The sequence below is a fragment of the Phyllostomus discolor genome, chromosome 4 (assembly GCF_004126475.2).
Source record: "Phyllostomus discolor isolate MPI-MPIP mPhyDis1 chromosome 4, mPhyDis1.pri.v3, whole genome shotgun sequence".
In the NCBI taxonomy this organism is placed as follows: Eukaryota; Metazoa; Chordata; class Mammalia; order Chiroptera; family Phyllostomidae; genus Phyllostomus; species Phyllostomus discolor.
Window position 1 is genome coordinate 52,928,079 of NC_040906.2, and position 25,941 is coordinate 52,954,019.

A 25,941-nucleotide genomic window follows, 5' to 3' on the forward strand; every position below is an offset into this window, starting at 1 on the left:
CAGAAAACGCCACACTGGGCATCAAAACGAAATGGTCGTGACTTTCGCCCTCTTTTCCCCATCATTTCCACCCAGTTCCTTCCCCTATCCGTTCAGAGCCTGCTGGTACTCAAAAAAAAAAAAAAAAAAAAAAAGCTGGAGGGTATTGGCGAGGACAGGCTTGGGGTCTGGGAGAAGGGCCGACTCTGCCGGCGGTGCGGATCGAGGAGGTTGGTGGATGAGGAGCTTGAATCACCCCGGAACAGGTGAGGCGGGCCAAGGTTGCAACTCGGCGGGGAACCACTGGTAGCAGACGCGAGTGCGCTTGCGTAGCGGCACTTCCGGCCCCAGCCGTGGAAAGAGCCGCATCTTGAAAAGTGCCGACGCTATAGGTGAAATGCAGGTGGGAGCCGCCGCTGATCTCGGAGAATCCCAAGATCCGCGCGGAATAAGCTGGAGGCAGAGGAGTCAGAGGCTGGCGGAAGAGTCCGTCTGCCGTCCGCCGCTAGCGCAAGTAGAGGATCGGAAACAGTGTGGGTCCTTGGGTCCTTAGCGTCCTTCGTCCTCTGCCCAGCCCCTTGGCCAGCAGCACTGAGAAATAGGCGGGGGGTTTGGGGGTAAGGGAAATGCAGGTTAAACGGGTTTCTCTGCAGGTCCAGTGCCTTTAAACCCGGAGAGCCCACACTTTTTTAAAAAATGAAGAAATTAAGGCTTAAGGAACTAGAGAGTCGCCTGCAACAAGTGGATGGATTCGAAAATCCCAAGATACTTCTAGAACAGTATCCCACCAGGCCTCACATCGCAGGTAGGGTGGCTGGTCCTTTCCCTCGCGGGCTGATTAGTCTTGTCTACTTACTCCATAATGAAATGAGGACAATTATTTAGATACAAAGACCGTCTAGAGGAAATCTGCTGAAAGATTACCTATCCCGTTAGAGGACTTTGTTAACACCAAAGCTAAAAACGCCCCAAGAGATACACGTTGTCATTTTACTGTTTGGTTTTTCCATATCTGTTAACACTGTAAGACATCATTTTAACGGTTTATTTCTCTCATTACACGGTACATTCTTTGAGGTAAAAGAATTTGTTGGTCTTGTTTACACAATTCCCAGTGCCGGAAGAGTTTCTGGTACTAATAAGGAGCTCAGTAAATATTTGCCAAATAAGGATCAATTTCCTATTGCAACAATTGTCAGCACAGAGATTTCTATGCTATACTCTGCCCTATAAATGAACACTAGGTGTGCTAGCTGAAGGACTGAGTTTAACAAATCCAGAATAGGCGCTATGTAAATATGAGGATGCATTTCAATTTTAACAAGTGATCCCAGAATCAGCAGTGTTGCTTGGTGTGAGAGACTGATACCAGTAATACAGCACAGAATACAGGAAAAAACATTCTACTTAATAAATGTATTACCAAAGTCATTGGTGAGTCTTAGGAAAATTAATTTGTCTGCAACACCTGCAAGGAAGAGACTCATCCAACTCCAACACAGTTTTGTTTCTACGCTGCCAATGAAAGTAAAGGAAAATACAGCATTCCTGCACTTAACGCCAACATATTGTCATAATTTCAACCAAAAATTGGCACAAAACTGTTTAGGTTAAGACCAGTTTACCCGATTTAGAGAATGTCTTCTGGTTATAGGACTCTAAGTAGAGTCCAATTTTTTAAAAAGACAGTTTCACACTTGTGTGCTAATTCTTACTTTATTATTTTTAATTGATTTTTAGAGAGAGAGAAACATCTATCTGTTGTTCCATTGATTTATGTATTCATTGGTTTCTTCTTGTATGTGCAGTGACCGGGGATCAAACCCAAAATCTTGGCTATTGGGATGAGATTCTAACTGACTGAGCTACCCAGCCAGGGCTTTGTGCTAATTCTCTACCAGCTTCAAAGTCACTAACATCTGCAGCAATAATCAGGACAGTGTATTCAGCCTGAGATGTCCTATAATTGTGTTTTTGATGAAACCTCTGGATCCTGGGAAATCAGTGATGGCCAGTAGTCCTTGCAGATATTCACAAGGAGATATCAGTGTTCTTACTCATGGGTAACCTTCAGTATATCCCAGATCTTTATGTATTTGAAATATCCCTTTCCAATCTCAGCAGCTTCTGCTCTACTCCTTAATAGTTCTCTTATCTGCTCATATTAGAAGAACATGAATATAAGTGCCCGTGGATCGTAAACATGTGTCTGAATACATGAGTCTAAAGGCTGCATTGTGGATGTAGGTCTTTTTCTTTCCCATTCTAGCCTAAGCTTATGGTAACTGTGTTCTGGTGAAGAATTTGTTGCAAAAACAGTTCTGTGCCATTTAATGTTAATGCTGTGGTTCCCAGACAGATTCACAAATCAGTAAAATTTCAAAATAATTTTGGACACTGATACAGAGTTGCCAAGTTTATGAATTAACAAGGAAAGAATTTTTTTGTTTCTTAAAATTTAACTTTATTTTCCTGAATTTTTCCTAAAGGTTGTTTTAAATTGTATATACTGTTACAGTTGTTCCCGCTTTTTATCCCCTTTCCCTCCTCCACCCAGCCCCCATCTCGCCCCCCACTAAGTCAAACCGCATATCACTGTCCATATCCATAGTTCACACATAAATGTTCTTTGGTTAATCCCTTCACCATCTGTCATCCAGTCTTACCTCCCCTGTGGCAGCTGTCAGTCTGTTCCATGTGTCTGTGTTTCTGTTTTGTTCATTAGTTCATGATGTTTATTAGATTCCACAATATGTGCAATCATGTGGCATTTGCCTTTCACTGACTAGCTCATTTCACTTAGCCTAATATTCTCCAGGTCCATCCATGCTGTCACAAAATGTAAGAGTTTCTTCTTTTTTTACTGTTGTGTACTATTCCATTGTATAAATGTACCACAGCTTTTTTATCCACTCATCTACTGATGGGTGCTTAGGCCATTTCCAAGGAAAGATATTTTTAAAACCTATTTATACTTACCACCATTTCATAAAAATATTTCAGCATCAAAGAAAGCTGATATATATGTGTGTATAGCAATGTTTTGAACAGGCTGAGGAAATATAAGACATTTTGACCCTATGTTTCTGATTTTACCTCAAAGTCATGTCATTTTTGGCATTGTCAGCAGAGGCTACTTTTTGGAAATCACTGGTATGTGTTTTATTATTTTGTTGGGGGCCCTTGTACTAAGTGCCAAGTTATTGTGCCTTATGGTTTGTTTTTGTTTTTTTTTTTCATTATCTAGAATACCATTTGGGGGAGGACTAGATAATGCCAGACAAATTATTTTAAAGAATTATAGGGACAAATTGGATTTTAGTCTTCAACTTGCTTACTTATTCTCTAATATGTTCTTTGATCTTTTAGCATGTATGCTCTATACAATTCATAACACATATGATGACATTGAAAATAAAGTGGTTGCAGATCTAGGATGTGGTTGTGGAGTACTTAGCATCGGAACTGCAATGTTAGGAGCAGGGTAGGTGATCCAGTATGTACTATTTGGTATGGGGTGGCTTTAATAAGCATAAATAGATCAACTGATTATGTTTATGGGACTTAGTAGTATGAGATGAGGGGAGCAAGAATCTGATAATGAGTATGTTTTGAGCAGAACAAACTGAAAAAAACAGTAACAGCAGCAGCCAGATACCTCCCTTGTTTGCAGACCTAACTTTCCAGCCCCTGCCAGGCTGGGCAGTCATGCTGTTGAAAGGGAACACTCACCCTTACTTTGCCAGTTGGGTTAAAAATGTATATGGTTTTGATTATGTTAATATTTTGACGTAGAAGCTATTAAGTAGTCTTTGTGTTTTGTATTCATAGGTTGTGTGTTGGATTTGACATAGATGAAGATGCATTGGAAGTATTTCATAGGAATGTGGAGGAATTTGAGTTAACAAATGTTGACATGGTTCAATGTGATGTATGCTCATTATCTAACAGAATGTCCAAGTCATTTGATACAGTAATTATGAATCCTCCCTTTGGGACCAAAAATAATAAAGGTTAGTAACAAGAATCAGGTGTATTGGTTTTGAAAACCACTTGCTTGCTGATTGTTTAGGTTAAGTGATTTTATCACTTGTCATTACATAAACCAATTTCCTACCTGTAGTTACTACAATTTCAGCTTGTCTAATGCATGGATAGGGAATTGACTGTTTCAATCTTTGTTGTCACAGATTTGTACTAAATGAAAAATATCTTTTTATCATTTATGTATACTCCATCTGGTTTCAAGAATGCTTTACTTAACCTTTACAAATGATTATGAATCCTCTAGTTTATACTTTTAGAACTTTTTTTTAACACCTTAGCACACCTGAGGGTTTCATCATGTGTCCATCAGTAACAGTGACCCACTAGCTTTTTATTTGGTGTGTGCTGTGGGCAAGGAGAGTAGAAAGTCAGTAAGATGAGAAGATGCATAGGTTAAGTCCTTCTTGCACCTCTCACCCCCGCATGACTGATTACTGCTCTATCTGTTCCGTTCTCTTCTCTTTGAAAGTCATTCCTTTGGGATATAATACTAAAACATTTACTTTATCCTTATTCAAATAAGGCAGTATAATTCTGGTTTTATTCTATCAACCTTTTTAGATATTTAGGTGCATACTTATTTGTACCCTTTCTGCAGAGAGAATTTGAAGTGGCTATTTTGGTATTTATTAATACCTTGTATAAATAAAAATTCATTTAATTTTCTATTTTGATAAAAGGTATATAATGTAAATTGGAGCTTTTTGTACTTTTAACAGGGACAGATATGGCATTTCTGAAGACTGCTTTGGAACTGGCAAGAACAGCAGTATATTCTTTACACAAATCTTCAACTAGAGAAGTAAGTTTTAAATCTCATGATATTCTGTGTCATTTAATTTTAAATTCATGACACTGTTTTAAGGATTTGCTGTGAAATTTATTTACTGTTAAAAATCTGAATACCAGAGTATTTATTTTTCCTGACCTTTTTTAACATCTGGCACTTAGAAACTGAATTCTCCCTTTAACTAGCTAGCGTTTGTGGTAGCTTTCTTGGGCTATCCATCCTTTTGGGGTGTCCAACCTTGTGGCGTTTCTGGGCCACACATTAAATACATAAACACTAACAAAAGCTGATAATCAAAAAAAGGTTTTAAGAATATTTATGATTTTGTGTTGGGCCACCTTCATAGCCATCCTGGGCCACAGGCAGCCCATGGACCAACCACAGGTTGGCCTCCATAGCCCATATACTGGTAAGGGTTTTTTTTTTTTTTCATTGTTGTTTTTTGGTCAAAGATTTGTTCAGACAGGAACTGTTACCAGGAAAGAGACTATAATTCAAGAGTAGAGAAGTATGGTATAACTAGGGTTAAACTATGTCCTGTTTGCCTGGGTCTTTTTTTTGTAATACCCAAAGATTGATTTGAGAAAGGTGGTGGAGAGAGGGAGACATACATTGATGTGAGAGAGAAACATTGATTGGTTGCCTCTCCTACACACTGTGACCAGGGATTGAACCTGCAACCTTTCAGTGTACAGGAAGATGCTCCAACAAAATGAGCCACCTGGCCAGGGCTGCCTGGGTAACTCTTGATTGATGTCTGTAGCCCAGTGGCCTTGTGTGGCCTGGTGCACATAAGTAAGGCAGTAAGGCCTGGTTTTTCAAGAACACTGAGCCTGGAGTTAAACAGATTTGTGTTTACAATCCACCTCTTCCATTATTCTTGCCAGCATTTGACATGTGAGGTGTATAAAGTGTGTTCCAGAAAATTGGGGGTGAGTTGGTACACTTTTTTGGTATCAAAATAACATAGTGACCAAGAACACAGATGATAGAGTGAGCCTGCCTACGTTCATTTCTAAACTCTGCTACTTCCCAGCTGTTATCTTGGTGAAGGTACTTGAATTCAGTTTCACTACCTATACTGTATTTACCTGTACTCTTGTAGTATAAGAAACTACAAGTACCTTATACTTTGAGGGTTGTCATGAGAATTAAGTTAATATTTACAAAGCACTTAGTATCTAGAGTATGCAATTGTTTTAGCTATTATTAATTTAAATAATACATGTATTAGAGATTTTTAGGTAGTTTTGTAGTAAAAATATTTCTGTAAATACAGTGTGCTGGGATCCAGTTGGAAACAATAAGTTCTAGATATATGGTAATCTAATAACCCCTTAAAAATATAAAATTGTATGGCTAAAAAATATATACTGCTAATGAGTGTTACCAAATATAGGTAAGCAGCAGAAGGCATGACTTCACTGGTAAACAAATCTCCATTTGATATGTGAAAGCAAACACCAGTTGTTATTGTTATCTAAAAAGCTTGTGTTGAGGTCCCCAAGACCATCCTCAGGTTTGATGCATCTCAAGAAAGTCTCACAAGACGCACCATACAATCATACTCATGGCTATGATTTATTATAGCCAAAGGATACAGAGTAAAATCAGCAGAGGGAAAGGTACATAGTTCAAAGTCAGGAAACCAGGTTCAGCTTCCAGAGTTCTGTCCCAGTGAAGTCACACAGTACATAGTGGATTTTCCCAGCAGTGAATTTTTGTGACAGGCGTGTCAAAAACTGTCAATCAGTGAAGCTCATTAGAGATTTAGTGCCCAGGATTTTTACTGAGGACTGATCATGTAAGACCCCTACCCCCTGCCTGGCACAAACCCAAATTCCAGCCTTCCAGTAGCAAAACAGTTATTCAGCATAAAGTTAAAGCACAGTGTGCATATCATCTGAGGGGATAGGGAATGGAAACTCGCCCAAAATCTAAGTTCCCATGTTCCAGCCAAGGGCCAACCTTATATGCAGGCCTTTTCTAAAGATAAGCAGGCCTGCTCTGTTCATTTCTACATAGCTTGAAAGAACAAATTTTATGTTACTTATATACAGTTCGTGCAGACCAAGTAAAATATGCCAGTAAAAAATGCAATTAAGCCCTGACTGGTGTGGCTCAGTTGGATGGCGGCCTGCAAATCAAAAGATCACCAGTTTGATTCCCAGTCAGGGCACATACCTGGGTTGTGGGCCAGGTCCCCAGTAGGGGGCACGTGAGGTGCAACCACACATTGATGTTTGTCTCCCTCTTGCTCCCTCCCTTCCCCTCTCTAAAAATAAATAAATAAAATCTTCTTAAAAAATGCAATTAAGCAGCAAAGTCTTATTGAATTCTTGTAGCCACATTACCAAGGAACTCCTATCATTGCTGTTTGGTTGGTATTACCATGTTCCACCATTAAAAGGTAGCATTATCATCATTGCCTTGGCAGGCTTAATGGTTGAATTTTAAGCATATAAGTACATTTTTACTTAGTACATATTTTCCACTAGTACAGGAAATAATTTGCAGAATTAATCTGCTGTATATTATGCGTACATGAAGGAGGTACGGTGAGGAATGAACTAATATTAAGACAGTCCCTGTTACGCTTGTGGTACTTTTGTTTGTTTTAAATACTCTATATAATTAATTGTCGCTGAAGCTTACGCCGTATCTCTTAACTGTAGACCCTTTGTATTTAAAAGTGCTTGGCCCTCTATTTATAATATAGGTACATTTGTACAGTAATTTTTTGGTAGAAATAGTTAAGTAAAATGGAAGTATCCTGGCAGATATGCTGGCAAGCTGTGACTCCCAAGACTGTGGCCATATCTTTCTTCATTAGGAATTTCGATGATTTAGTTCTTGGCTCAGTTAAAGCAAGTAAGCCAGGCACTGTTCTCTCAATGTTTATCCCAAACTTACCCCATTCATACTTGGACATCTCTGCCAGAACCAGCCACATTCCACTGTATAATCTAATGTCTAAACACTTTTACCAACCTTAGGGCTCAGCTAGCAAAGAAATGTCATCATAATTTATTTCTTACAAATTTATCAAAGATCCTGAGTCCATTAAATTACAGTATTATTTGCAATGAAGTCTGTATCCTTATACAGAAATTCTAGATCTCAAAATGGGAAAATATGCACAAAATTGGGATTTATTACATTCAAGAGAAAACTGCACGCATAAACATATTGTCAGTATTGTTTATAATGGGAATATCTGAACCTACAATTTAGGGAAAGTTATCAACCTGCTTAATGCCAATTAAATATTACAAACACTGCCAACATGAACAAAATGCTTAATAGCAAATATTGGTATCTCTGGATTTGTAGTATTTCTAGGTAATTATGCACATAATTTAAGGGATTATATGCAACTTTTTCCCATCTCCATTAATGTTGAAGAAATAAAGCAGTTTTTATAACAAATTAACCAAAAATTTTATGAGGCGATTCAAGAATTTTAGACCTGTAATAGTTTAACACTTAGAGCCAGGACAGTTCAGAGCACTTTTCACATTCCACAACAATCTGATGAGAGCTACCACTGCTGTCCTCATTTAACAGATGAGGAACTGAGGCACAGAAAGATGAGTAGATCACGGTTACGATGCCAGTAAGTAGCACAAGAGCAGTTCAGTTGCAGGCTGTCTTAACTACTATTCCATACTGCCAAGGAATGGTCTCTGTTGAATGGTTTCCAGGATAGTTATACTTGTATATATTGATGAAGGAATGCTGCAGAAACCATTTGAGTACATTGTGAACTTCAATGTATTTCTGAAACAGCAGCTTTGTGATTTAGATTTGATTATGTAATTTGTCTCAGTTAAATATATTGAAATGGCTTGGTTTCTTAATACTGTCCATTGCATTCAGTTGAAAAAAATGTAAGGGTCTAGATTCTAATGAAGTTTTAAAAGCTTGAAAATTTGTTACCAAGTGTTAACAAAGAGGGATTTTTAAAAAACTTAAAAACCAGTTCACACGAACATGTCATTATGTACAGCATATTCAAAAGAAAGCCGCAGAATGGAAAATCAAGATAGACATCATTGCAGGTAAGACAATTTTCAAATTTCTCATAAAACAAATCTCAACTTAATTATCTAAGAAAGCCAAATGCATTATTAGCCAAACCAGAATTTTTATACAGGTACTGAGAAGATACTGTAAATCATGTTTTTAGTGTGGCAAATAGACATGGTTGTAGTGGGTAGCAAATGGAGTAAAGACAGAGTATTACTGTTTGCCAAGACTGTCCCAATTTATGTATTCATTTTAATAATAATGTCTAATAATACCCAAGTATTGGGCACCCCAGACTCAGACAGAACCCCATGAAGCTGCTTTACAGTGGCTGAAGTTTGGGTTAGAGTAGGTCAGACATCAGTTTGAAATCCATTTTTGGAAAATACCACCAGATTATGCCTGGATTGCCTTTCTATTTCAATTTTGTAATTGCCCCTGGAGTCAAATAACTATTGTTTTTTAAGTGGGGGATAGAATATAGTCATCCACACTGAATAAATCATGCTTATTACATTTTTATTAGTAAATTGGAGAATATTCACAAACATCAAAATGGGGAAAGCATACAACAATAAGCTAACTGTAATCCAATTTTGTAAAATCTGAAATGTGTACAGTAATGGGGAAATGTTTTTTTACATGATGATAAACTATCAGTTAAAACTATGGCATTACCATATAACTAGTTACTGTTCTTAATAATTAGTAATGTGTGAAACATCAGTCTTCATATTATTAAAGGTATAAGGATGTGTGACACAGAGCATCCACCTCAGAACAGATTCAGCAGTGTACCAGACCAGGGCCTTACTGCTCCACGTGTGGTCCTTAGATCATCAGTGTTGACATCCCTTGGGAGCTTGTCAGACTTGCAGAATTCTACTCTCTACCCAAACCTACTGAATTATATCCTGCACCTCAACAAGATTTTATTTGAGGGTGATTTGACTGCACATTAAAATTTGAGAGCTGTGACCTAGAGTTAGAATTTATGTTGTAAAATATGAAGGGATAGGTAGACTCATTTGCATCCCTCTGAAATGGATCAGTAGTAAGTTTGGAGAACTTACATTATTCTTTAGAAAGAAAGAATATGGAAAAAAATGGGTTTTCATTGAGCTTAGTAGGAAAATACTTAGCTACTTACTATCACTACTAAAATCCAGACAAAATTTTAAAATAAGTGTTATTATGAGAGTGCTATTAATTAGGAAATTAAAAATAGGAAGGTACTATCACTTTCGTAGGATATACTTTTTTGTCCATTTGTTACCCTTCTCAACTCTTCTCCATAATCTCAAATTTTGGTTTAAGTGACCAAAATAGCAGAAATGCCAAACTCAACTTCCCGTGGTTAACCTTGGGATTCATCATGGCAGTCCTTGGATACCAAGTTAAAGTGACAGGCCTGGAATCTTCATTGTACCAGCATTAAGTGCTTTCATAATTCATGGGGTGGTTTTTAGTCAAGGGTGGTAAATGCTTGGAAATAGAATTTTTATCCTTAGTTGGCCTTTTTTGTTGTTTTATAGAGCTGAGATATGACCTGCCAGCATCATACAAATTTCATAAAAAGAAATCAGTAAGTCTCTTGAACTTTACAATAAGTAATTATTTCTAATGTTACCAAGTTGCCCAAGTAAATACAGAAAGCCAGCCTGGGAGACAAATTATGGAATGGCCTATAACCAACAGCCAATATTCTGGTTTAAAATAAATTCTTTCTCATACTTTGGGTAAAAATAAAACAAACTAAATTTTTGCTCTTTTTACATAGTATATTTTATTAGTTTGTACTAATACATTCTCATATTAAAAAGGCAGTTTAGTACAAGAATCTTTCTTCTGATATTTGAGTTATCTGAAATAACATAGAACTGTACATCAAAAATATCCTCATTTGGATAACAAAAAAAGAGACAAGCTAAACAACAAAAAATTTTCCTTTTTTAAAGGTGGACATTGAAGTGGACCTAATACGGTTTTCTTTTTTAAAAGCCTCCAAAGACAAAAGCAGCTGAAAACCTAATTAAAATGAATAAAAAGTTTTTTACTAAACTACTGGTCTCCGGCACCATTTTCTGTTTTCTGCTGTTTTGATACAGGTTCTTCTTTGTCTGTTTCTTCTCTTGCTCTTTTTCCTGGTCCTGTACAATAACAGACATAATTTTTAAGTTCGCTGTAAGGCTTACTCTATTTTAATATTGAGCATAATTACCAAGGAGAAAAGGCTGTTTCTTAGTACAAAACCTTCTGCTCTCTAAACTTATCTTCCAAACATCGTTGTTATCACTTATAAAACAGCATAATGGGTAAATCACAATCCAAGAATGTCATTCATGTAGAAAGTGAAAAACCACATCACTGTTCTCTCCCACAAATAATTTCTCATGGAAGTAGCAAAGACTTAAAAAAACTTACCAGATGCACCATTTTCATCACGTTCCTCATCACTATCAAATTTAGTCTTCTTGCCCTGAAACTGTACTTTTCCTTTAGCAGACCCAGTCTGGGCAGCTTTATTTCCCTTTCCTTTTCCTTTAAATCTGCGACCTGCAGAGACAATTGAGAGATCAATAAAGAAATGCTTTAAATTTCTTGTCTTTGAGCAATTATTACAATTTTTACTCAAGCAAATGAGTTTAAATAACTGCACTGTCAGAAAAATCAGAACTAGTGACCTTTTGACTTCCATTTGTTTAGGGATTCTTGCTGATCATCTATGATTTTCTTCAGTGCTTCTTTTTCCACATCTCCATCTAGTACTTCCCATGTCACTTCTTTGTTCCTTAGTTGTAGGTTACCATTATTTGCATCTTTGGCTTTATCCAGTGCTTCCTTAGCTTTTTCTTTAAATAGAATTATTCCCTACATCAAAGACAAAAGGCCACACCCTTAAGTTTTTGGTCCCACAGTTAATTCCTTCAAAGTAATTTTTCCTAGCCTGCAAAATCTTCCATGCCATTACCATTTTCAATGAATTTCAGTGAACATCAGGAAGGAAACTGCTACAAAACTTATAGTCACTGATCCAACAATTATTCACAGTATAACAAAATAATCACACATCATATGGAATTATAGCAACAACAAAATGGACAAGTAAATGATTAAATAAACTTTTCAACACCATTAAAAAATGCTTTCTCTTTGCTAATTATTTCATCTAAAAGATAAATTTCTATGGGTTTTCAACATTGGTAAAACTTTACAAACCTCTTTTGATCCTCTGACAAAGTCTATCCATTTTATTTCACCATGATTTGAGAAAAGGATGTGCAAATCTTCTCTACAGGTCTGATCATCTAGGTCCCCCGAGAATTTCAGCAAGCAGCCAATTTTTTCTTCTAGAGATTTCTATGAAAATATATAAGGCAATAAAAGTTTCTTAAAATCAACCACAAATCATAAATGGCTTACACCACTCTATACCTATATAAGGAAAAGGCTACAAACTAAAATGCTAATTTGAGTAGTTGAACATTTGGTGTATTTCCTCTATCATCCTTTGTTTTGCAATGGCTTCTGATTTAACTTAATTTCTCCAATAAGTAATATTTAGTTGTATAAATCTGATCCTTAAACTATCTCTGGGTAAATACTAATTTTAGGCAATAGTATTTGGCTATTACTTTATGGTAATGCTTACAGATTTTCTGTGAAAAGTCTTCAGATCGTTTATTCTCATAGCCCTGAATTACAGATTTCTTAAGATACTAGTAATATATACTTACAATTTCGGCATTTTCTGCTAACTTTTGTTTTTCTTCTTGCTCTCTACAAATGAAAAATGTAATTGAATGTTTCCATTTACCATATATATATGTGTGTGTATATATATATATATATATATATATATATATGAAAATTAAATCCTGATAAAGTTAATCTTGATCACTATCACTAAATTACTTAATAACCAAAGCCAGTCTTAGGATTTCTGATTGTCCAATGCTACAGTGCAACACAGTGTGGCCCCAGATTATCGATGCAGCTTAAGACCTCAGTGTTTCATGAGCAATAGAAAGGCCTACTGCTACTCATTTCAGAGCTCATCATCAGCTTCATTCCCCAGAACCACTATCTACCTTTGTCAAAGATTTAAGGAATTAAAACGTTCTATTAGCCCTGGCCTTGTAGCTCAGCTGACTGGAACATTGTTCAGTACACCAAAAGGCAGCAGGTTCAATCCCTGGTTAGGGTGCATAGGGGAGGCAACCAATGGAAGTTTCTTTCTCTTTCTCTTCCCCTCCCCCCTTCTCTCTAAAATTAAGAAAAAAAAAAATCCTCAGGCGAGGATTAAAAAGTTTAGTAGCTCTATTTAACTTACTGTTTAGCTCGTAATTTAGCTTCCACTTTATTTTGCTTTCTTTCTTCATTTTTTTTTGCAAAGTAATCTTCCCTAAAGGACACAAAATATAGAGGCTAAATTTATGAAAAGATTTCAGATTATTCTGAATGATTAAGACATGGCATAAAATTCAAAAGGTGTCAAGGAAGTTACCATTCTATGTTTTTTTTTTTTCAAGTAACAGCTTTACTAAGAAATAATTCACATACCATAAAATTCAATTTTAAAAGTATATAATTCTGAAAGACAAATACCATATGATCTCACCTTTAACAGGAACCTAAACAACAAAACAAAGAAATAAGCAAAATATAACCAAAGACACTGAAATAGAGGACAGGCTGACAGTGTCCACAGGGGAGAGAAGAGGGAATTTCAGGGGAGAATGGGGAGGGTTTACTAGAACAAATTTAAAGGACACATGGACAAAAACTAGGGGGAGGGTGGTAATGGGAGGGAAGTGGGGAGGGTTGGGTGGGTGAGCTGGATTGGGAGTAAAAGAGAGAAAACTGTACTTGAACAAAGATAAAAAAAAGTATGTAATTATATGCTTTTTAACTTACCCAGATTATACAAATATCACTATTATTTAATTTCAGAACATTTTCATGACCCTAAAAAGAACCCCTACATCTCATGTATCATTCAGGTATTAAAAAAAAAAAAAAGTAAACCAGAAGTTATGTAAAATATTTTAATGTTTCAGAATTTTCTACAGTGTTCATCTCACAAAAAGAGAAATTCTAAAATCCCTGAGACCCAAGAATAAGAACAATTATAAAATCATGTTAAAAAATACTTTTGAGGGCTTAACACTGAGCAATTCATCACAGTGCATCTCTAAGTAGACCAGGTTTAGAACACAGCATATTTAGAATACTGTATAACGCAAAAGTAGGAAACTATGGTCACACATCTAACTTAATCATGAAAATGCTCTGCTTTGTCCAAGTTTTTAGATATACATATTAAAAAATGTGATCCAAATCTCTATTAAAAAAATCCTTTGTACTATATAAAAATATAGGCATATATAGGCTATGAGAAATAAGAACAGATAAAAATTGTGTAGTGATTTCTAACACTAAAAGCCCAAGTTTTAGTATCCAGCCTCATTGTAAGTTTTAGATGTAAAGCACTAAAACTTAACCTCCTTTACTAATTGCTAACACAGAAAAGGTACTAATAAATACTTCTATATATTCTCAAAGGACTAATAGTTTCCACTAAGCAAATTCCAAGCATTTCTCAAAGGATGCCTGTGGTTACCAAAACTACTGGCCTTACAGGTGATCTATTCCATATTCCTTATCCCAGTGTGTCAATTTCATACAACTAAGTGGCCAGAAGAAACATCAGCAAAAACACTTACTTGAAAAGTATTAGTAGATCTGTGTCTTTGTACTTTTGTCCAGGGGTCTCCACAAACTTTTTGGCAGACTCAATGCTATCGAACACAGCAAATATTGATCCCTTTTAAAAGGGAAAGAAAGATTTTTAGTTATGTCCCATATATTTTTCAACTAGAAAGTTTGTTAAATCATACCACCATACCTTAAATGTTTTGTGCAATGTTCTTCTCATCTGAATATTTAGTACTTGACCTTTATCTTCTAACCATTCTTTAATGTCATCAAGGGTTGCATCAGTAGGGAAGCCTTTCTGTGATGAGAAAATGTACAAATGACTTCTCAGGTAAAAAAATTAGGAAGAAATTCTGAATTATTTTGCCTTGAATGAAGCCAGGATATCTCTACCTCCCACTCTTCGTCCCTCCCTCCCTCTCAAAATGTTTAACAGCTCTGGTTAAGAGCCTTTGTTCTCCAGTGCAAAAGTGACTCGTTTATCTGGGGTTTGATTCAAAATAATCCAACTGGGTAAGGATAAAGCAAGATTAACCATGTGTTAATACTGAAGTTGGATAATGGTATATTATATATCCAATCTACTTTTGTATGCCTGAAATTTTCCAAAATAAAAAACAACTTAAAAATTAATGTGCTAAAGAAAATTGCTATCAAATTCAGCTGATGATAAAGAAAAACAGGTGATATACACTGGTGCTTACAATATGTTAATGATTTTGTCCAACGGTATATGGGTTTTTCATTTAACTCTCACAACAGTTCTGTAAGGTAAAAATAGTATCCCCATTTATGCAGATGAGGCTTAAAGAGGTTAAGAACATACAGTAAGTGGTGAGGGACATATACTAAGTAGTGAAGTTATGATGAGCTGTTATTTTTACCAACTCTATTACCCATTCTTTCTAAATTTAAGATATAATTAAATGCGTTAAAGGCCCACTTACAATATAAACAGATCTGTTTTTTACATCATTTTTATACTCATCAGTCACTTCAGGGAGGGGTTTGTTTGGAGACCTTCTGATTTTGGTTTTATCTTCACTTATCTCCATGAGTTCTGCCTTTGATTTGCTCAATGCTTCTACTATTACATTGAAGTCTGTTGTTAGACGGTTTAACCTGAAGAATATATATGAAAACATTGTAAGACTTAGTACTAGCACTTGTTAATAGAAAATTTAAAGATGGTTTTTAAAAGGTTTTTACCTATTGAATTTTATCATTATTTCCAAAGGTACCCAGCCTTCATCCAGTTTGATCTGTTCCTTTAAAAATTTGTCCCGTGGCAAATTGAAGTCACCAAAATAATACTACAAGATAATTACAACATAGTTCAGATCATTGTAATAATATTGACTCCGACCTAGGAGATGTATTTTTATTACCATTACATCAAGTTCTAGTCTTTAAAATACAAGTTATAACTTAAGAGGCAATAAATATTTCCTCCTAAATATACCATAATTAAATATTTATAATACAAATTTAACAAAGAGATAAAACTAAAAATTGATTACCGAAACAATGTAATTTAACAGATATGTCAACAACAAATAAAAACACCTGAGGATTTAGTATATAAAAAATCCTCACTTCAAATCAGCGTGGAAACAGTAAATTAAAAAACTGGAATGAACTGGTTAATCACTCTAACTTTTAAAAGTTAAAAGCATATATCTAATTTAAGCATAGAGGCACTCTTTCTCAGTATAAAAACAAAGGGAAATTATACATGAAAAGGCCCAAGTGTAACAATTTGGAATGCCAAAAGTAGCATAAAAAGTAAGGCAAACAGAAGTTTGTTAATAATTCTCATAAATCAAGGGGGAAGAAAAAAACCAGAAAATACTAACAGAAAAATGAATAAAGGACATTACAAAAATTACTAAAACTAAAAATGCACTATAAACAAGTTCAACCTCATTATTAATCAAAGAAATGTAAATTAATAAAAAGCATTTTTCACCTAATTGGCCAAAATTCTAAACACAAATATGCCCAGTACTGGCCTGAACAGAGAAATGGTCATGCAGGTAGAGATGTAAACTGGCCAAGAGATGTAAAGTTTGAAATTTTTAAAAATGTACATCACCCTCGACCAGAACATCTCTCATATATAAAGATATCCATGATAAAACTATTACAACTAAGAAATATTGGAAATATCCTATATATCAAATAAGAATCTTGGCATATAAGTGATGACATAAAACTCACTCCCCCAAAATGCATCCCATGTTTGGTGGAGGAAAGGGAAGGAAATAAAACGTATGTTAATGTGAACACTGACCAAAGTGTAAAAGGGTAGTCATTAGGCTTTTAACCTTGATTACCTCAGGAGGGTGGCATTTGAGAGGTGGTAGGTTGTAGAAGGGAAATCATTTTTATATCTACATCTATGTTTTTTTTTAATTTTTATTTTTTTATTTCCAGAGAAAGAGGAAGAAAGAGAGGAAGAGAAATTATCAATGTGTGGTTGCCTCTTGTGTGCCCTCAACCAGAGAACCTGGACCACAACCCAGGCAATCAACCCTGGGCGGGAATCAAACCAACAACTCTTTGGTTCAGCCCGCAATCCACTGAGCCACACACCAGCCAGGGCTATATACATCTACATATTATTCTAAATATTAAATACATAATAATTTGTAGTTTTCTTCACAATTATAAAGAAATCAGTTCAAAAAGTTACAACATAAGAATTTAAAATGGCAGAGAAGTACAACCTAAAAAAATACTTCTAAGAATTTCCAAAACACATCAAATAATATGAAGTTATTTAATAGGAGCATAAGATATAAATTAAGAAATAATTTCCCACACCAACCATTATGCAAAGCTTCAACTTAAATACAAGACTTTAGTTCAAAAAAGTACTAAGAGGCCCTGGCCAGGTAGCTCAGTTGGTTAGAGCACTGTCCCTATAGCCAAGGTTACAGGTTCAATCTCGTCAGGGCACATACAAGATTCAACCAATAAATGCATAAATGAGTGGAAAAGCAAATCTACTTCTCTCTCTCTCTCTCTCTCTCTATAGTCAACAAAAATTTACATAAATTTTAAAAAGTTAAGTAACATTCATTTATAGTGTTATCTTTTGAAATGTCTGTAGTCTTAGGGCTTCATAAACTGGCTACACTAATATAAAACTATATACTATTAAGACGTGGCTGGTGTAGCTCAGTGGATTGAGCACGGGCTGCAAACCAAAGGGTCACCAGTGGGATTTCCAGTCAGGGCACATGCCTGGGTTTCAGACCAGATCCCCAGTACAGGCGCGCGAGAGGCAACCACACATTGATGTTTCTCTCCCTCTCTGCTTCTCCTCCCCTCTAAAAATTAATTAATTAAGTAAAATCTTTGAAAAAAACCTGTATACCATTATATATACAACTAATTCAAAGAACCAAAAACAAGCCCAACGTCGAATATAGGTCAATATACATACTCAAATGAAATGTTCTTTCTGTATTTGTTTTGAAGCCCCAAATTTCCTTGCAAAGAGCTGTTTTCACACTTGAGTAGTACAAGGATCATACCTCAATTTGATGACAGATTTTAGCCTCCAGAGCAGCCATTTTTTCATCACCATTTTCGGCCATTGTGGCTGTCTGTAAATTTTTCCAAATTAACATTATTATTGTTATGTTTTAACATAAAATTCAAGACCAGAAAAAGAATGATTATCAACACCCCACTAATTTCTTTTGAAACAAAAAAATCAAGAATTTTTCATTTCACAGGCTCAATTTCTCTACTCAATTGTCAATTTTCAACAAAAGAAAACTTTAGAATAAGGGATGGAAAACTGAAAAGCTACCGAGCCCTGGCCAGGTAGCTTAGTTTGTTAGAGCCTCATCCAGATAAGCCAAGGTTGTAGGTTTGATCCCCAGTCAGGGCACATACAAGAATCAACCAATGAATTCCTAAGTAAGTGGAACAACAAATCATTGTTTCTCTCTCTTCCTTTCTCTCTAAATAAAAACATAAATATAAGTATCAATAAAAATATTAAAATTTTAAAAAAGAGAAGCTGTTAATACACACCCCTTTCAGTAAATCACTATTCCATGTTCCGTAACAAAGAAAGTGGGTATCTTCATTATGGATTTCAGTCTCACCTGTTTGGTGCGGTCAAATTTCTTTTAAACTTAGTCACAGTTGTCCTGGCCAGTGTGGCTCAATTGGTTGGAGCATTATCCCGTACACCAAAAGGTTGGGGTTCGATTTCTGGTCAGGGCACATACCTAGGTTGTTCAATCCCTGGTTGGGCACGAATGGCAGGCAACCAATCAATGTTTCTCACACTAGTGTTTCTCACTCACTATCCCTCTCTCTCTAAAATCAATGAACATATTAAAATAAATAATAAAACTAGTCACAGATGACTTACCAAAAACTTATCAGCCAAGATTAAGTATTATAATCCTATTTTAGCCAGGGCTCAATTAGATGCAGTATATTATGGAACATATGGAATGACAATTTGAGAGCCCAAGGACACTAAAACATCGTTAAACTGGGAGTACGCCTACTCATTCACTGATATATTAGCTAATCAGTTTCCTGATTAACAGTGCAGGAAAAAATGAGGCTGTGAGGATGGTTTGCTAGACACAAAATCAAGGCTTCTCATCTCAAATTACTTTGCCTCCAATGTTCTATTAAACCATCCAGTCGTCCACATCGTACAAAAGTACATAGGAACTCATCAAGGATATATGCCATTAAGCGACTCTAGTGATGAACTATCACTGGTATACTTCTTGGAGGCATCGCTTCTACACTGTAATTACAATGTAATAAGCTGGATGCACATTGGAAGCTCTTGTGATAGGGACTTATGTGGTGCACATCACATTACAAAGTTTGATCAATCTTATGCATTGGTGTGTTGACCACAACCTACAGTCCTAAATTATTACCATAATCTAGGGCCCCTTATAAAGCAAAGGGTGAAATAAAAAATTATTTAATCCTTACAAGACCTCTTGGCCCACCCAATTTCATCATATTCCTTCCCAGAATGTACAACTACGAGTGAAATATTAATCACATTTACCATTTCGCACAGAAGCCTTGATGTGTGTGAATGAAGACCCTAAAAACCCAAGAGAAGTACGCCAGGGAAACACCTACATAGACGCGATTCTCGGGCCTCCACTCTGTCCCACATTATCCAAGGAACCCTACGGAGTTTAGCTGGGCCAAACTCCTTAGAAACTTACACAGATGGCCTCAAACGTACGCCTTTGGCGACACTGGAAGATGATGAAGGTAGGAAATGTGCAAGATTCAGTGGGGATGCCCGCGGCTCTGCCCAAACGACACCTCCAGGGACCCGTCCCAAAGCAACTATTGGCTAGCCTGGGACCCAGGCACGTGCGCAGAAACCCGGGTTCCAGCATTCCTCCAAGAAGGCCCCCTCACGCGTCCCAGCCCAGCGTGCCGCGGCCCACGCGGCTCAAAACCCAAACGTGAGGAAGGAGGCGCGGGCGCAGCCAGCATGAGGCAGCAAAGAAAGGAAAAGACCCGTCGCGCACCACGGAAAGCAGACCTTTGGTACCTTCTCAGTAGCCCCCAGGCGTTGCTCACCTTTCAGGTCCCGGTCCAGCAGACTCGGGCCACAAAAATCACTAACAGTGACTGCAGCGACCAGCCTCCCCAACGCCGCCAGCTCGCCTAACGCGCGTAAAGATGGGGGCCGTCCCAGCAGCCCTTGCGCCTTAGTGGGCGTGGCTTCGGGGAAAGCAGTAGCCGGTGCCGCTTTTTGAGCATGCGCGCAGGCCGCGGACTCCCACAGCCCGCCGAGGCTCGCCCCCTCCAGAAAGAAATTTGTTTGCAGTGTTCACCAGGGTGATGGAGGGAGTTAAGATAAATATTTATTTTTAAGTGGTTTTGGACGTCGTTCGTATCTCCAGCCGTTCTTTAGCCTTTCCATTCATATGAAGTCTTGGCTTTTTCTCAAGTTATGCGTTTCAAAAAATTGATTTAATTATCCATATATGTTTAAACTACATCATGTTGTAATCTCAAAAAAAATGAGAAGTGAATTTATTTTTAAGTCAAAGATTCATGTAATCTTGGAGTTGAGAAAAAAGTACAGTAAGTGTTTAAGAACTAGGACTCCAATCCAGAGGGCCTGCCTTCAAATGAGGGCTCACCAGTTTACAGACCACTAACCTTGGGCGAGTTACTCAACATCATCCCTCGTGTATAAAATGGGGCCAGTGATAAATGTCACCTATTTTATTAAGTTGGTGTGAGCATTAAACGTGATACACCCCTGGTGGGTAGTTCAGTTAGTTAGAACGTCCCCCTCATACTCAAAGTTGTAGGTTTGATTCCCTGTCATGGCACATACAAGAAGCAACCAATGAATGGGTAGATACGTGGAGCAACAAATCCATGTTTCTCTCGTTAGCTCTCTCTCTCCAATTTTAAAAAATAGTGATACAATATATACCTTGCCAGAACCTGTGCCTGGCATATGCTGTAGTAGGAGGAGCAGCATACATTAAAATAAACATGATTTTAGATCATTAAAATGCTGTTTATTGCAAAAACCATTGCCTCTGCCAGAGCTCTTTTTTATTAGTATACGTTTTTGCACAATAATTTTAGTCACTTAATTTAAAAGATTTTTTCTTATGGTGAGGCACTTTTTTCACTCTGATTTTTGTCAAATCAGCAACTCAAACCAAACCAGCAGTACAACGAATAATACAAATAACATAAAGATTCCAAAGAGTAAATAGATAGGGATACATAATGCCTGTAAAGATATGATTCCCTAATGTTGTCCTTTCCCTTGTGGAGGCACGATGCCCAAAGCCAGTTGTTCTCAGAAATCTTTTGGTGAGTGAAGACTGTGCCAAGTCAGAGTAGCCCAGAAACATGAGCTAGTTGCTTCTTGGAATATTTTAGGGCTCTGGGGGTTTGAGGGTACAAATAGGTATGGAGCATCTATCCTTAACATAAAACAGTATCTTGATGCCTCACATGTCTTCTTGTCACATATTATTTCTTGCTAAGCCGCTTCAGCTTCTGATGAACCAGTCCTGTCAATTATCGCTGGATCTGAGGGAGTCTCATTTTGGTTGCCACAGCTTTTCTTGTCACAACAGGAGCTGTACACGATTTCCTCTGTGAGCAAGACTCAGTACACTTCTGAGCTATTGTCTTGACCTTCATACACTGTGGTCTTCCCAGCTGGAGTGTGTGGGCTGCATCTTTGCAGTGGTGGTGACGAGAGACAACTACTGCTGCAGCACTTGCTGCTTCATGAGTCCGTGCTCTAGGAAGTCATTTTCCACACATGAGGCAATCTCTTATTTTTCCCTCAGTTTTCTTGAAAATTTGAAAGGATATTGGTGAAATAGCCTGTTATGTGATCGCAGGACTTTTGGGCATCCCAAAACATAGCTAATGTATTTATTGGGAAAAACTGCAGCTATAGATTCAGTCCAAACATTGCATCAAGCCAATGGTCCCCTCTCCTCCAAGGACCAAGCTCCATGCAGTCACCATCCTTTGGGGAAAATGGAATCCTGGCTGCACACCAAGAAGCTTCATTTATTCCTATAAAGTATCAAGAAGTGTCTCATACTGACATCCATCTCTTTCATGGCATAACTTTGTAGGATAATATACTAGAAGACCATCTTTCTGAGTATGAATTAAGTACAGTAATTTTAGAAAGCAACTTGGTAATGTTACTGAAAGGTTTTCTTAGGCTCCTCCGAGGAAATAAATGCTAATCGGCCACAAAGTTAGGCAGTATAGAGCTTTACTGGAGTTTGCCTTCCCAGAAAAGGTTTCCCGGTCCACACGGTGGGGGCCAAGAAAGTCACCCCAGCAGGGAAAAAGGCGGGGTTTTATTTTGGGGTTGGCTCTATGTGGGAGCTGGGGATCGGTCCCTCGTGAACAAAGCGGCAACATGTCATTGGTGGTTCCCCTCGCACCCTGGTTTGACATCAGCCATCTCTTCCGGGTTGTAGTCCAGCCACCATCTTGTCCTACCCTGCCCATCCTGACAGTTACTGAAGAAACTCCCAGAAAATCGCTTCTTCTCAATGACGCAGTAAAGGATTACAGGCCAGTGAGCCTACTAGTGTTCAAGCAAAGTTTATTAGTGCTAAGTTTATTTTGCTAATGGGAAAGCAAAAGCAAGAGTGGCTAGAGCAGGGTAGCAGAAGTAGGGTGGCCAGAGGCTGGGTGACTAGCATCCATGTGGCTAGAGGCCAGGTGGCCAGGGACCTCCCATGTGGCAAAAAGAGCCCAGAGGCCAAGAGATAATTCTTTGTTCTGAGGACTTTATAGTTGGCAGGATGGGGATGAAAAAGTTACATACTGCTTGATGGGTAAAGGTGGTGCCAGCTTTCCCAGGGAGACATGGCTACCCAACTGTAGGTATGGTGGGGAGTCAGTTAGCCCGAATCCTTATCTTGCTCCAGATGCTATTTGTTCATTTTGCGTATGTGACGGGAGGAAGGCAGTTAACCAAAGTTGTTTTATGATCTTTTTTTCTTTGGGCACTGTAGTCCCGCTTCTCTTCTCCCTTCCAGGCCTTGGAATGAATAGACAGTCTCAAGGTTTTCTTTTCCTACCTAGTAGAGATGATACACACAGACTTTCAAGGGCTCCCCACCCCCTACACTATCATAGTTGCACTTGTTCAGGGCGCCGGGCAGCCTTATCAGACCAGGCTCAGGATTACCAGGTCAGGGGGAGATTTTTGTTTTTAGCCTCCCATGTTAAATCCTTTGTTAGATTGCAATGGTGAGGCCCTGCCTTTATTTCCCCTCTGGCCACTCATTCCACTGTAACAGTAATATATGCTAAAGTTTAATATACATATAGCAGATGGCCCCAAAGTTCACTCACAATAACATATTCTAGAGAAATTTTCACATCTATGCACAAGAAAATGTGTTCAAGAATATTCATAGGAACATGGTATATAAGTGCAAAAAATTGGGAATTAACTAAATGTTCACTAAAAAGAACAGATAACTGAATTGTGGTGTAATTAAACAATGAAATAATAAAAATGCTGTGATGAAACAAATAAACCAGATCTACTTTCATTGACAGTGATGAAATTCACAAACATAATGCTGAGTTTTAAAAAATGTTTAGAAAAAATATTAGTACCTCCAGTCATTGTGGCAATGAAAAATCCCACCCACATTTCTAAACCCTAAGAGGTGCTACTGCTCCTCCCCTGCCCCTCCCCCCATGCTGAAAACAATTAAGATGATGGCATTATTTCATTTGGGACACTTAGTTCGAAATTTGTATTAGATATCCAGGTAGAGATGTCAAGTAGAGAGTTGGTAAATAAGTTTGGAACTTAGATGAGAAGTCAGGGTTCGAGATCCAAATTTCAGAGTTTTTAGCATGTAGAAGACATTTAAAGTCATGGCATTCAATGAGCTCTCCTAGAGAGAATCTAGACAGTGAAGGTAAGAGGACTCAAGACAAAACCCTCTGGTATTCCAAGTCTAGATATTGGGTCAAGGATGAGAAGCCTGAACCAGGAGCTAGAATAAGCACAGCCTGTGAGGTACTAGGAAAACGTGGTGCCATAGGAGCTAAAAAGGGAGAAGGTGCAAGGAAGGAGTGATCGACTGGGTCGATTCTGCCGAGAAAGGTTGCAGTCTGACCTGAACTGACTTTATCATGTGGCAGAGACTGTTACTTATCCCCCAGTATTGACTTTCCTCTCATGGTATCATAATAAAATTGTCCTGATTTTTAACCAAGTACATGGCCCACCCAAAAAAAGAAACAAAACTACATTTTTCCAGCTTCCCTTAGGGATAAATAAGACTATGTCTGGCCAATGAGAGATATGTGAGTGCTGTGGGCAACTTCCAGGTCATTATTAAAGAGAAAGAGTTTGTTCTCTTCCCACTGGCTGGGTGTGGATGTGTCCACAAGCAAAGCTGGACCAAGCAAATGAAGGTACCACCATAGGTATGGCAAAGCAGCAATAACAAGAATCCAAGTCCCTTTCAGCTTTGAGCACCACACCAGCCCTGATTGCCCCATGGAGTGGACTTACCATTCCAGCTTGACTTTAATGAGTATGGGAAATGCATGAAAAGTTTATTCCAGGCAGATGTGTCAATGTTCTAGCCTTTTGGTCAGGGTTAGGCAGCAGATCTGTCACTGAGTGGCAGAATATCCAGCTACATCAGAGCTCCAGGCCAAGTACACCCCTCTGAAGGCTGTTGGCTTGTACTAGATTTTTCTATTTTTGTATGTGTGAGATGAATATTACAGTGTCTAAAAACTAAGAATCTACTGCCTCCCTAAGCTTTGGGAATGAGTTGTAGGGATGGTTAGTTGCCTTCTTGCTAATAGGTATCCAAATGTGTGACAGTATCTTGTGTGGGACCTACCTTCATTGGAACACATCACCTGAATAGGAGGTTGTTGGGGAAAAACCTAGAGCCTGCCCCTAGGTCTGACAGTTGGAGGCCTCCAATATCACCCCAAATTATCTAACCGTTGTGAAAGACCTAATTTTCTTAGGTCAACTTGACACAGTGAACAGTTTGGCATATACAGAAATTATAAGCAGACCTTCTATGGAGACAAGTGGAAACTGATAAAACAACACAGTTTCTTTACTAAGATCTGACCTAAAATAAAGTATTTGTGACATATAGAAGGAGAAGAAGAGGCCTTTTGGAGGGGATAAACTTTTAAACAATTGAATTATAACACACAAACCGTCAAGTATATGAATTTTAAGTGTATGACTCAATGAAGTTTCACAAACGAACACTACCTTATAACCACCACCCAGACTGACATGTAGAACATTCTCAGCACTCCAGAAAGTTCCTTCATGCTGCCCTTCCAGCCAGTACCCCCTTAAAAGTAACTATCATATATTAGCCTCCCCTTGCAGGTTTTAGGAAGAGGAGGACTTGAGCAGAGCCTTCCCACTTTATTCTTTAAAAATTTAATAATTAGAAAAGTCATCCCTCCTTCCTTAGGGAAAAGCAATAGAAGCCAGGGGCGTTAAACTGAGTCATACACAGTTGGGTGACAAGAGCAGAGTAGGAACAATAGGCCAGGTATAGAAGGTTGCCAGGGCAGAAAGCCCTGGGTTCCTAGCAACACAGAACTGACTGGACGAGAATTGTAGGATTCCACTCACTCCCAGAGTGACTTTCCTCCCCTGACCTTTCCCTCCCTGGCATGCTGCTAGTCATGTGGTAGACCCCCTTAGAGGAGGAGCAAGGGTGCTGGAGAATAGCCCCATGACTCCCAAGAACAGCCATTCCCTTAAGCATTAAGCCTTCCAGACAATGAGGTTCTGACTCACATCAAATAATCTTAGGAACAAAGTCTTGGTC

At 37.9% G+C, this 25,941-nt stretch overlaps 2 protein-coding genes across 8 annotated transcripts; one reads left to right on the forward strand and one right to left on the reverse strand.

Annotated features, from left to right (window-relative positions):
* Positions 1–306: 306 nt before the first annotated feature.
* METTL5 (methyltransferase like 5) lies at positions 307–10,906 on the forward strand. Of its 7 annotated transcripts, none has more exons than XM_036023327.1 (9): positions 307–382; positions 633–784; positions 3,349–3,463; positions 3,811–3,992; positions 4,746–4,828; positions 5,704–5,748; positions 8,826–8,877; positions 10,381–10,430; positions 10,804–10,906. In XM_036023327.1, the coding sequence occupies exons 2-9, from the start codon at positions 676–678 to the stop codon at positions 10,867–10,869; spliced, it is 702 nt and encodes a 233-aa protein (XP_035879220.1). In that variant the 5' UTR covers positions 307–382; positions 633–675; the 3' UTR covers positions 10,870–10,906. The 7 variants fall into 7 exon arrangements, with proteins under 7 accessions (XP_035879220.1, XP_035879218.1, XP_035879221.1 ...); XM_036023325.1 differs by having other exon boundaries at positions 314–442; positions 632–784; XM_036023328.1 differs by lacking the exon at positions 5,704–5,748 and having other exon boundaries at positions 314–442; positions 632–784; positions 8,799–8,877.
* On the reverse strand, positions 9,348–20,294 carry SSB (small RNA binding exonuclease protection factor La). The gene is made up of 12 exons (XM_028509002.2): positions 20,162–20,294; positions 18,106–18,177; positions 15,773–15,876; positions 15,511–15,685; positions 14,754–14,861; positions 14,572–14,672; positions 13,179–13,250; positions 12,583–12,625; positions 12,065–12,205; positions 11,530–11,716; positions 11,270–11,401; positions 9,348–10,995 (listed from the first exon to the last, which is right to left on the reverse strand). Exons 2-12 carry the CDS (start codon positions 18,166–18,168, stop codon positions 10,907–10,909), a joined length of 1,215 nt encoding a protein of 404 aa, XP_028364803.1. The 5' UTR covers positions 18,169–18,177; positions 20,162–20,294; the 3' UTR covers positions 9,348–10,906.
* Between the last annotated feature and the right edge of the window lie 5,647 nt (positions 20,295–25,941).